General features: G+C 41.7%; 1 protein-coding gene across 1 annotated transcript in view; it reads right to left on the bottom strand.

Annotated features, from left to right (window-relative positions):
* Window positions 1-12,176, bottom strand: part of Nsrp1 (nuclear speckle splicing regulatory protein 1) — a 34,489-nt gene extending 22,313 nt beyond the window's left edge. The window contains exons 1-2 of the mRNA XM_021654881.2: window positions 12,111-12,176; window positions 10,876-10,969 (exon numbers count right to left, since the gene is read on the bottom strand). Of these exons, the coding sequence (XP_021510556.1) occupies window positions 10,876-10,969; window positions 12,111-12,130 (114 nt within the window). The 5' untranslated portion in view covers window positions 12,131-12,176. The remainder of the gene's footprint in view (window positions 1-10,875; window positions 10,970-12,110) is intronic.
* Window positions 12,177-13,677: the final 1,501 nt, after the last annotated feature.

Genomic DNA, 13,677 nt, shown 5'->3' with positions numbered 1-13,677 from the left:
ACATGGTGGCTCACAACCATCTATAATGAAATTTGGTTCTCTCTTCTGGCCTGCAGGTGTACATGCAGACAGAACACTGTATACATAATAAATAAACCTTAAAAAAAACTCATTGTCTATGTTGCTATTTAAGTACATTCAGTATCATGAATTTCTTAGGATTTGGCTTGGCAGCATGAGAAAAGTTAACATTATTGGCTGTCACTAAAATAATCTAAATTTTCTGGCATTAAAAAAAAAAAACACCTGTCATTTATTTGTACTACACAAGACCACACGCAGAGTAGTAGACTATTATATGATTATAACTGATAAAATTTTAGCCAGTTACATGAATTCAACTCCACTATAATGCTCAGCTACAGTAAAATTTTTTTACTTTGTCTTATCATTAATCACCCGAATAGACCTCCAACCAAAAGAAAATTAGTTTTTCTTTAGAAATCAGAAATGTGGGCTGGAGAGATGGCTCAGAGGTTAAGAGCACTGGCTGCTCTTCCTGAGTTCAACTCCCAGCAACCACACGGCGCACACACAGATACAACACTCATACATAAAATAAACAAAATCTTTTAAAAATAGATAAGAAATGTGGGTTTTTAATAATTTAGAAATTTAGTTTTTTCCCCTGCCTGATCACACAGCCACGCAAGTATTCTACCACTAAGCCACATCTTCAGTTTTCAATCAACTCATTGTTATCTTATTTTCTATTTCTTTTCAGTTTTGTAGATACCAACATCTCATACAGCCTAGGCTGATCTCTAACTTGCTTCTGATCCTTTGACCTTCACTTTCCCAAGTACTGAGTTACAGGTTTGTGCCACCATGCTTGGCTACATTTCTTAAGTATCTTTAATCTTCATTAGATTTTTTTTAAACTCTGTTCTTATTTAGTGTTCCTTTTATAGTATTTATTCAGTGTCTCATATCTTGGTAAAAATGCTGAACAAGTAAAGTACTATACTATGGCTTCTGAGTGATATTGTGTGTGTATGTATAAGATAACGAATTTTAGCTTTCTAGTTTAACATTAGTTCAGTTTTGTTTTGATCCTAAAACAATTTTCAGCTGTATAGAGCTAAATTACACTGTAAAACTGGATTCCACATGTACATTTTTGCTTAGAAATAAGCATTTTAATTGATAAGATTGAAAGAAAAATTCATGGAGTTCAGTAAAATAAGCAAGCACTGATAAATATCTAAAAGAAAGTTTTGTTGCAGGTATTTGATCCTATTGTGAACCCCCAAAAATGTGAACTGTAAAACCCTGTTTCTTTGGTGTGGTTGAGCCCTATCACACACCGTTAATCCAAGAACTTTCTGTTTGTTGTAAACAGGTGATTATAGTGTGGTTTGTCCAGCCCTAGCACACACTTTTAACCCAAGAGCTTTCTGTACACAGAAGTTACTAAAATTAACCCTAGGTCATGAGGCGGAGCAAGAAACCAGCTGACAGGAATTAAAGAGTAGGAGGGATTTTGAGTTGAGGGCAATTTAAGACAGCCCGGAGAAGAAAGGGCTTTTTGAGCTGGCTCTTTAAGGCTTTAGTTTAGGTCTTGGGCTTTTGGCTTCTTCCTCCTGGGCTGTTGGCCAAGCTAGTGAGCCTTTTGGGTTTTTTCCATCCAAACCTGAGCTGAGAAGGAAGGTCAGATGGGTGCTTTCTCTACCTCTCTGAGCTAGGAGGTTTTCACCCCAGCATCTGGCTCCCCAGTCTTTACTGGTAAAAATAGAACAGTTGGGATTTTCATTTTATTTAAAACAAAGTTTCATGTTTAATCTATCTTCTAACATGATTTTCTTCTATTAGTCATAAATTATGTTGTGACACATGACATATTTGTTATCATGGGTACTTCTGAAAATAACCATACAGGCCAGGCATGGTGATATCACTTATCACTTGTAGCACTCAGAAGAGCAAGGCAGGAAGATCCTAAAGATTCAAAGTCGGCTTTGGGTACATAATGAAACCCGATCTCAAAAAACAGAAGATGATGGGCAAAAGGGGGGAAAGAAAAAAGAGGAGAGATAGAGACAGAGAACAATCATGCAGACCAGGAAAGAGTCAGGAAGTGATGGGCAGATCCAGCCTGCTTGGCTGTGTAAGTAAGCTGAGGAGGCCTCAGGGGTCAAGAAAGTTTGCTCTACAATCGTGAGGACCAGAGTTCAGATCTCAACACTCATATAACAAACTGGGCATCTCCACAAGCACCTACAACCCCTGTTCTGAGAAAGGTGGATGTGGATGGCTGGGTCTTGCTGACTCTTGCCCAGCTGAGAAAGCCCAATCCTAGATCAGGCAGAGACCCTGCCTCAAAAGAAAAGGATGGATGGTGACAGAAGAGGGCACTTCTGGCCTCCACCCACGTGCAGGCATGTGCACTGGAAAAAAAAAAAAATCAAAGGAGTATCTTATAGGAAGTAGCACTTGCTCTCAATTCTGAAAGGTGGCTTTAGTATGGACATGTAAAGATATGTGCAGAAAACTTCCATTATGAAGAAAAACATACTGTAAGAACTAATATCATGATGGTATACTCTGTATGGAAGAGTTAGGTGAAAATGCTAACAGGCATTTGAAGACCAAAGCATTACACATAATAGATGCAAGAGCTGAGGAGTAACGTAATAATTAGAACCATGCTTTGCAAGATCTGACTGACTGACAATGGTATTTAAAATGAATCTAAGAAATCAAGTAAACAATAAGGAAACTACTCAATCAACACACTGGTATGATCAGAAACCACTCAGATGACTGAACAAGAGTATTGGACTATTGTTGCATAATATTTGCTCACATTGTGAACCCCAAGATTGTGTTGTTTACTGAAGAACCTATTTCTGGCTCAGCCCTAGCACACACCTTTAATCTAAGAGCTTTCAGCTTCAGTACTGTAAACATGTTAAATAAAGTTAACCCTAGGTCAAGAAGTGGAACCAGCAACCAGCTGACAAGGAGTGAACATAGAAGAAAAAAACAAACAAAACAAAACAAAAACAGAGAGAGTAAAATGAAGGCAGAAGGATGGATAGAGACACACACAGGAAGTAGAAGAGAGGGACATCCAGAGTGTTTGTCAGACTGGATGGAGGAGAGCTGCCCTTTTCCTTTCAGGACAATGGCTGAGGAAAGTCAGCTGGGTGCTTTCTCTGCCTCTCTGAGCTGTCCGGCTTTCACCCGAGTCTTTATTGATAAAATTGAACACTTGAAATTTTCATAAAAACAACAGAATATGCTTTCTTAAGGCAAGAACTTTCTCCTGTGCAATCTTTTCTCCTCTGAACAAACCAGTAAATATCCCTAATTAGTTCTGATAGTTTTTTTTTAAGCTATCTAAATACAAGTACTAGACTACCACCTTTCTATGCAGAGTTAACCATGGGGCTGGAGGATGACTTAGATAAAGCGCCTGTAGGGCAAGCACTAAGGACAGAGTTCAGAATTCTTTCAAAGAAGGATGCAGCAGCCTCGCCTCAAACTCCAGTGTTCCTATGGCAAGTTGGGAGGCAGAGACAGAATTCCTGGGAGCTGGAAAGCCAGCTAACCTGGTATATGTGAATGAACAACAAAGAATGTGCCTCTAATGAGGGGGCAAATAAGGACCCACACCTCCTCTGACCTCCACATAGGTGCTTTGGCACAAGCTGAGCACGTGTGAGCACGCGCACACACGCACGGATAAACAAAACTAACCCTGAATATATATCTATATATGCACCTCAACAACAGAACTCACATGCTAGTGCCCCCTCTGCTGGACCACTGGAGATAAAGTATGATCTAAAATTTGGGATCTTTGTTTCTGATAAGCTGCCAAGACAACAAAACAAAAGAGCAAGAGCTTTGCAGTAGCTTCTTTCCTGCTGTATCTAATTCTCTTCAGAGGTGGGGATCCATAAAGTCTGTTTCTATGTATTCTCCAAAGCACTCCTAATCTTACAGCTGTTTAAACTGCTGGTTATGAAAAGAGGTTTTACTCCACAGATATTTAAATAATCAGCCTCCACACTGGCTTCAGTTTCTTCTCAAATCAAGATAATCTCAGTTCCCACCAGGTAATCTTGGCTTATTTCTTCCTATTGCTACTCTCTGATCACCTCACCATTTCCTATTTGGCTTCTCAAGTCTTTTACTACTTACATGAACCAAAGTCCCCTTAAGGAAGAGAGGAAGAAAGCTAGAGCAAAATGGTCCATGAACATCTCTTCTTACTCAGGGTACCCACTGTTTAGCTGCCACTGCCCTCATTCCACGACAGAAAAGAACAACAGCTCCAGTGAAGTTACGTTGCTTTGTTTACAAAGTATGCTAGATTATTTAATGTAAAGAGAAACGATACGTTACTCACGCTCTGTAGGCTCCACGGTAAATATTTTAAATAAAGATTTGTGTATTAAAGTAAGCCACAGGAACACCAGACAATTTAATGGGAAAGTCTTTCTTCAAAAAATGATGTTGCAAGAACTACATAGCCATATGCAAAAGAATGAAACTCAATCACTTCAGACTACAAAAATTAACAGAAAACTGGTTAAAGACTTAAGCTTATGAGATAAAAACTGCAGAACGCTTAGAAGAAAACATAGATGCAAATCTCCACGCCCTTCAATTAGGCAATATTTTTCTGAGGAATGGTACCAAAGCACTGGCAACTGATAAATGCCATCTTCAAAATTGAAATTTTATCCTTCAAAGCATATCAAGAAAATGAAGACAACCCATGAATGAAAAGATAAATTTGCAAATCATATATCTAAGTAGACAGTTATAGTATAATAACATAAATAACTATTAAACTCAGTATTAAAAATTGGTAAATGATATGAACAGAGATTTCTCCAACATCTCTGGCCATCAGGGAGATGCAAATCACAAGCACAATGAGGTGCCACTAAACAGCTATGTTAAAAAAGGAAGCTGGATGTGGTGGCATACACCTTTAATCTCAGCATTTGGGAGGCAGAGACAGGTGGATCTCTGTGAGTTTCAAGCCAGCCACATCTACACAGCAAGATCCAGAGATCCAGGACAGCCAAAGCTACATACTGAGATCTGTCTCAAAAAAAAAAGGGGTGGGGGTTTACGTGTGTGTGGGGTGGGGTGAGGTGTTGGAACCTTTATATAACACTGATGGGAAAGCAAAGTGATGCTGCTACTCTGATAATTCTGAAAATCTTAATATATAATTATCATATAAACCTGCTGGCAATCACATTTCTAAGAATATATCCAACATAGGTAAAACACATGCCATACAAAAACCTATATACACACACGTGTTCATAACAGTACTACTTGTTACAGGAACTCCTATGCATACCAAGTGATGACGAAATAAAATGTAGCACAATGAATTATCATTCAGTCATGTAGAGCAGGGCCAGGAAGGGATGGCTCACCAAGAGCCCTTGGTGTACAAGCATGAGAGCCTGCGTTTCCATCCCCAGGACCCACATAAAGTCAAGAATGCTATTAGCCCAGTGTTGGGGAAGGTAGACAAGTACATCTTGGGAGGTCAGTAGCTGGCTAGGGTAACCCAAATGGAAATCTTCCAGTTTAGTGAGAGACTGGTCTCAAGGTAACAAGGTGGAAACATCTGGGATCCTTGTTTGGCTTCTATGTATGGATGCACAAGTGCCTAAGTCTCAACATTCATTTACATGCACTATATACACACACACACACACACATACACACACAAATTCAAATTAAAGTTAATTAAAAAAAAAAAAAGTAGGGGCTGGAGAGACAGCTCAGTGGTTAAGCGCACTGGTGTTCTTCAGAGGACCTGAGTTCAATTCCCACCATCCATATGGTGGCTACAACCATTTGTAGCTCCAGTTCCAGGGGAGCTAATACTTACTGATTCTCATGGGCATATGGTACATAGATATTCATACACATAAAAGAAATCTTTAAAAAAATAAAATAAATACAAAGTAGCCATGTGTGAGGCTCCAAGTTCCACCTGCAGCATCGCCAAGAATAAAAAACGTTAAAAATTAAAGAAAGGAATGAAAAGGGGTGTGAAATACTGACGCATTATAACTTTAAGAATATTTATGCTAACTTACAAGAAATCAGAGAAAACACTGTGTCCTCGGCCCCTACTGAACAAGTCCATTTCTGTAAACTGTCAGAATAGAAGACCCCACAGAAACAGAAGTAAAAGGTGACCAGGGTTTGGAGAGCAACTACAACGGGTACATTTTTTCTTGCTGGGTATAAAACTACTAAAAATGACATAGTGATGATTGTACAATGCAAAAGGGTGCAGCAGGCTGGGGATCCCGAACCTGATGACCAGGACCGACATGTGGGAGGTGACAACCGTCTCCTACAAGCTGCTCTCTGACCACCACACAAGCACGATGGCACACATAGTCATACAGACACACATATATACACAAATAAGTAAACGAAATAGACGTCATTTTAAAATTAAAACAGACGTATATGGCATGTCAACTATATTGCATTATTTTCTTAAGAGGGGAAACTGGTCAGTGAGGTGCTCGCCACACACCGTGACAACCCGAGCCTGGTCCCTGGAACTAACGAAGTGGAATGCGGTGGTCCACACCTGCAATCCCAGTGCTCTATAAGTAGATGAGAAACAAGGGCAGGAGAGGGCGCCAGGCCACTGCACACACTGGACAGCGCCACCTCTCAAAAGCTGCCCTCCCACGTGCGCCACGTGCACCTGACAGAGGAACTCACACACATTCTTCTTTTTTCCTTAAATATGATCAAATTAAAATTTATTCTTGTGAGACAGCCAGTGGAAAATGTCAAAGGAAATAGTCAATGAAAGGTGACAAGAAAAACTACATTTAAAAGTACAACTCTCCGACATGAATATTAAGTTTTGTGTTATCAAAAGGAATGAGACTCAATGAGATCTTGAACATCACAAGAAAAACCAGTCGGTAGGAAATATGAGGAAATGGGTGTTTTAGTACTTGTTACTGAGACAAAAAGCAGACTCATTAAAACTATATCACCATTACTTTCTTCATATTTAAATACATTTCACATGGCTCAAAAAATATACACATTAAGACCAGAAACTCTAGCTGTTTAACCTAATTTTAAATACAACTATCTCTTGTAATCTGAAGATAACAATTAAGATTTATATAAATTTTTTTATTATTATTATTATTTACAATTTATTCACTTTGTATCCCAGATGTAGCCCCCTCCCTCATCTCCTCCCAGTCCCTCACTCTTCCTCCCTGTATCCCTCCCCTACTCCACTGATAAGGGAGGTCCTCCTCCCTTACTACCTAACCCCTAGCCTATCTGGTCTCATCAGGACTGTCTGGATCCTCTTTCTCTGTGGCCTAGTTAGGCCACCTTGCCCAGGAGAGTTGATCAAAGAGCAGGCAACCAAGTTCATGCCAGTGACTGCCCCTGCTCTCCTTACTAGGGAACCCCGATGGAGACTGAGCTGCCCACGGGCTACATCTGAGCAGGGGGTCTAGGTCCTCTCCATGCATACACACATTTTTCTTAAAGGAGAGGAGGGCAAGGGGGGATGGCTCAGAGGGCTCTGTGCTTGTCACCATGCTTGACTACCTGAGTTTGATCCCTGGAATTGACAGAGCAGGAGAAGCAACTGGTGCCAAGGTAACAGTGTGCCTACACACATACACGCAAAATGAATAATTACAAAACTTTACACACTCCATGAAAAAAATAAAAAAATACATCTACTTTTCCAGTGCCCTAAAAACCCACACACTGTACGTCAATTCTTCCCCTGCATCCCATGCTAACTACAGGTCCCTAAAGCAGGACATCCTTAGGTGGGGCTGGCAAAAGAGCTCAGCAGGTGAAGGCGCCTACTGCCACATCCGCAAACCTGCACTCAATTCTAGGAACCTGCATAATGGGGGAAAAACTGACTCCCCCACGTTGCCTTCTGACTTTCATGTGTGCGTTATGGCACACATGTGCTCATATACGCACACATGTGCTCATATACGCACACATGTACGTATAAAGAAAATAAATAAATATAAAATAAATCCTTAACGCCACCTGTTCCTTCCCTGTACATCACTGGGCTGCCTGTTCCTGCTCACTAACCTGGAAACCAAAGCTTAAATCTTCATCTCCTATCTGAACTACCATATAAGACTTCTAACAAGACCCTTGACTCTAATCTCGTCTTCTCCCCATGCTCATTTCTCTGAGACAAGATCTTGTTATACCTACAGCCCAGGCTGGCCTTAAAATTAACCCTTGAGTCTCCAACCTCAGACTTTCTCCCCTTTTGTGCTTCACATTTTGAGTTACCTTCTCAAGATGAACACAAGATAAAAATGGGATGGCATCACTAGGTGAACTAAACATAGCACTCAAAAGCTACTTGGAAATGTAAAGCTGACATTTCACAGCAACAGTTCAAGACAGTCCACAATCTGGCCCCAACCTGTTAAAACCTCACTGCAACAATCCTTCCTCTATACACTATCTTTTCTAAACACATTATTCCACAAAAATGTCTTATACTTTATGTTCTTTGGCTTCTCTTTTTACTCAAATCTAAAGCAGCTTTGAAAGCTGTTTAAATGCCTATTCCTGCCTGGTTTTCTTTCAGCAAAATGAATAATTTTGTCCTCTATATTTCACTAACATTTTAAATTTCTATTATTAAAATAAAACAAAAAATAATAGAAAAAATGTAGGTTTGAGACTCTGATGTGTTCAAATCTTATTATTACACTTATTTACGTGTTTGTGTGTGTGTATGGCTATATGGGTACCAGAACACGCAAATGGAGGTCAGAGGACAAATTGAGAGTCAGTTCTCCCTCCACCATGAGGGTCTGGAAATTGCACTTAGTTTGCCAGGCTGGCAGCAGGTGCCTTATGGACTGAACCATCTTGCTGTCTCCTGTGTTCAAATCATAACCTTGCCATTTACTTATTAGCTACATAGACTAGTAATGGAAAATTTCTTTAATCTATTTGAATTTCAACTTCATCTGTAAATTAAAACAATACATATATCAAAGTATAGCAGGCACACAGGAAACCTCAGTAATTAAATTTTCTTTCCAAATTTCAGTCTGCTTCAGTGTTTGCATGTGTCTCTATCAATGAACTCTAAACTGGTTGAAAGCAACACTATGCAGATGGCCTTCTGTTTACAACAGGATTAGATCCTGAAAAGCCTAGGTATCCTAGAAAACAAACAAACAAACAAACAAACAAGCAAACACCATTTATTATTGCTGGGTGTTGAAATGTACACCTTTAATCCTAGCACACAGGAGGCAGAGGCAGTGTAGCTTTGTGAGTCCAAAACCAGCTTGGTCTACACATTTAGTTCCAGGCCAGCTAAGGCTATAAGTGAGAGCCTGTCTCAAAACAAAAACAAAATACCACCAACAAAATATATTTAATAATACATCGTAGCCTTCCAAACATAACAGCTTAGCACCACACTGTACTGTAGACAGGTTATTCACTCTCATGATCCCTCGGCTGTTACCTTTGGCCCAGTAACCTTACCCAGTATGCAGGAGAGTACCGTAGTTCAGGAAGACCAAAACTCCAACTGTACTTTTGGTACATGCACGATGCTTTTGCATTATAAACGTAAAAGCTTATAACCTGAATCAAGGTAGGTCAGGGAGCATCTGTTCATGATGTTGCCCGCCAAGTTTACAAAGCTACCACACGGGATCAAGCCGCTGGTGACAGCTGCAGAGCTCATGGGCTCTGGCAGGCATGGCAGCACAAGCCTGATTCCTAGGGCTTTGAGGGAGGTCAGGGCAAGAGGATGGTGAGTTTTAAGCCAGTATGGGCTATATAATGAGTTGCAGGCCAGCCTGTTACATATGGAGGTCTTGTTTCAAAAAAAAAAACAACAAATTGTGCTAATAAAATCTGCAATTCTATATAGAAATTTAACCTTAATTTTTAAAAAAACATGAGGTAAACACAACCAATTTTTTCAAAATAAAAAAGCAAACAAACAAACAAAATCCCAAAGTATCTACCTGTGCTAATATATAATTAGAAAAGTCTAAAATGAAAGTTCTTTTCTTTTTTTTTTTTTTTTTTTTTGCCAGAGCAAAAGAGGTGACAGATCAATCTGATCCAAGAGACTTTAAGAAACATAAATAAACACCTTTAATGTTAAGATAAACTCACAAGCAGGGTTGTTTCTGGAAAAAAAATTTAAAAACACTTGGGTTTCATCCAGGTGTGTGATGCACACCTTTAATCCCAGCAGTGCGGAGGTAGAGGCAGCCCAGCCAGGTCTATTGAGTGAGTTCCAGAACAGCCAGGGCTACACAGAGAAGCCCTGTTTCAAAAAAACAAAAACCAAGCCAAACCAAACACCTGGGTTCAGGGACAAACTACTCTGGCTGCTACAACAGAAAATGTTTATATCAGATACTACAGTTTTCTCAAAACTAACTGTATTCAATAGCACAACAAAGTGCTTACATTTAACAGACACTGAAGGAATAACTACAAAAACCATTTCGCAAAAAAACTGCCATCCTCTATCAGTTAACACATTGGAAATTACTTTAAGAAAACTTGTAGGAAACTGGTAGCATCCTAGCTCATTCCTAGAAACACTGCCAACAAGTCTGAGGCATCGACATTTGTGTCTGGAAGGAGTATAAAAAGCTATCTAAAAGTAAGTTTATAGGGAGTCACTTTAAGTCATACAGAAAACTGCAGAGGAACTCTCTCTTAAACAGTCCTTTTGAAGGGTCTGCAAATGATACTCCAAAGCCACTGTACTGACAAACAACAAAGGTGAAGACACAAATTCACAAGCAGTTTTTAAAACTGTTCTATTAATGCAAGAGTTAAAAACATAGGTTCCCTTACCTCATCGTCATCATCAGAATCATTCCCAAACACTGACGGTTTTTGCAAAACTCGGTGCAAGGGCTGTGTTTTCTTTGGCAATAAAAGCCCATACCTGCATATTTTTTTGAAATAGAAATCAGACCATTATCTTTAAATGTTAAAACATTAACACACTTCTTCCTGTTGAATTTCCCAAATTAAAACATGTCATACAACCTGTATACACCTAACGGACTTGCTGCTTTGTAATGATCGCAAAATTCTAATTTGTTATGATTTTATAATTATTATTGTCTACCTGGGCCAAACTCAAACATTATTTTTACTAAGGAAAAGAAGTAAATGAATACTGCCACGTGTTGGATAGTCAAGTGACAGTCATCTTCAACAGGCACACGATAGTGCCACCCTCTTGCAAACACGCTAAAAATCAAAGCGCTCTAAACTGTCCCCCACTGCTGTGTGCTCAGTTCTGGATAACGAAACCCAAGAAAACTTTTTGTAAACCCCAAGCAGAGATCTGGGCAAGTTCCCATTCACTTATTTGGCTCAACTGCTTTTTTTTTTTTTGTCTGCGAACAAGTCGCCACCGTTGAGTGACCTCACGTGCTTTTGTCTTAGCGCCTGGGAACCATCATCACATTCAACTCATTTCGTTTCTCGCGATTTTGGCTGTTAAAATGCTGGAGCCGCGGGACGTAGCGTCAGAAGTTTGCATGCCCAAGATAAAACTTCAGGCACGTACACAGGACTTGTGATTTGACAGCAGCGGACACCGGGTCTCCTACGTGCCTACCCTTTTTACCCTCTCTCTCCTGCAGCTTCTCAGCACCACTCCTAACCCCAGAAGGGAGGGCGAGCAGGCCCGCAGCTTCTGCCAGGGAGAACAAGGCCCTCTAAGAAACCGGAGTTTCTCTTCTCGGTGCCCCTGAGCGTAGCCAACCGGGAGAGACTCAAGCGCGGGGTAGGAAGCAAGACTGAGGGGCCTCAGACCGAGCTTTTGGAAAACAGAAAAGTCTCGCTCTCTGCCCCTCAGCCTAACTTCCTCTATTTCCTCCCAAGTTTCTCAAACTTCGGGCTTGAGTCCTGAAAAGATGGACAGGGCGGGGACGGGGAATCTACGTTGCTCGGGAGTCCTCGCCTCCGCCCGCCTCTACCCCTGGCGGCCGTGGCCCTGCACTTCCGGCCACCTCGGACGCCCCGGCCTCCCGGCTCCTCACTCCCCACCTGACCCTAACTCCCGCATCACTCACTGCCGGCCCGGGATCGCCATCTTGGTCCCGTCTCGAGCGACGCGGACGTGACGCCGACGTCGACGCGGGCACGCCCACTTCCGGCGGCCGGAGCGCGCTCCGCCACGGGGTTGTTTGCGTAGGGCTGGGGGGCTGTGTGCCGCCGCCGCCTTGGGTGCCGCATCCCGCCGGTGGTCTCGGAGTCGGCGCAGGGAGAGGGCGACAGAAGGCTAGCCCAGCGGCCCGCGGAGCGCGATCCGGGGACGAGCCGCGTTCCTGGAGACTGCGCGAATCCCAAGTCCAACCGGCGCACCTGCTGAAGCCGGACAGGGTCGGGGTGGGCGCCAGCAGTCAGAATTTAACGAGTTTCGAAAAGGCTAGCTACAGGTACACCGTCTGTTTTTCTTTTGAGCTGCTCAGAGTAGCCGCCTCTGGCTTATTCGAAAACGAAAGGCAGTAAATAGTACGTCAGTGTGAACTGATTATTTTGTTCAAACAGGGCCTTGCTATATCACCCTGACTATCCCACAACAAAACTTTCTCCTGAAGGCCCCTGCCGAGAACTGAAACAGTATGTTAGTGGTGCCCAGGCATAGGAACAGTGTCATATCTGATACTGTTTTGACCGCCTTCCTATGTGCACAGACGAAATGTGGCCAAAAGATTTTTTTTTAATGCGGTGCCACACCTGCAATGAATTACTGTCATTCAGGAGGCTGAGGCTACAAGGCAAAGTGGAAACCCAGAAGTAGAAAGACTCACATGGCAAATAGTCACTTATAAGTGGGTATTAGCCATATAATACAGGATAAACATACTAAATTCTATAGTCCTAAAGAAGCTAAACAACAAGGAGGACCCGAGGGAAGAGGCTTATTCATCTTTCAGAAGGGCAAACAGGATAGACATCAGAAATAGGACAGTAGTGGCTCCTGCAGAGACTGATGAACCAAGGACCATGCATGGAGAGGACCTAGACCTCCTGCTCAGATGTAGCCCATGGGCAGCTCAGTCTTAATGTGGGTTCTCTAGTAAGGGGAGGCAGGAGCTGTCTCTGACATGAACTCAGTAGCCAGCTCTTTGATCACCAACACCTGTGGAGTTGGTCTTACTAGGCCACAGAGAAAGAGGATCCAGACAGTCCTAATGAGACCTGATAGACTATGGTCAAATAGTAGGGGAGGAGACCTCCCCTATCAGTGGACTTGGGGAAGGACGTAGAAGGAGACGAGAGAGGGTGGGTGGGACGGGGAAGAGATGAGGGAGGGGGCTACAGCTGGGATTCAAAGTGAATAAATAATAATAAATATTATTTAAAACGAGACCAATTGCAAAATGTCTATTAAGTTCGTGTTTCTCTGTTGTTTTTCCCCCCCTCATATATTTGGAAATCACATGAACATGTGGAGTGGTGAGAACTCTGGTATCAAAAGGAAGTGCCCCTGAGGCCTGGGTTTATGTTTCAAAGGAAGGCACTTACCTGTGGCAGGATATTTGATCCTATTGTGAAACCAAAAACTCTGAACTGTAAAAAAAAGTTGCTTGTTTGGTGTGGTTGAGCCCTAACACACACCTTTTATCCAAGAAC

Source organism: Meriones unguiculatus, chromosome 7, assembly GCF_030254825.1.
Source record: "Meriones unguiculatus strain TT.TT164.6M chromosome 7, Bangor_MerUng_6.1, whole genome shotgun sequence".
Classification (NCBI taxonomy): Eukaryota; Metazoa; Chordata; class Mammalia; order Rodentia; family Muridae; genus Meriones; species Meriones unguiculatus.
Note: the sequence above shows the minus strand (reverse complement) of the source record. Positions and strands in the feature narration are given on the sequence as shown.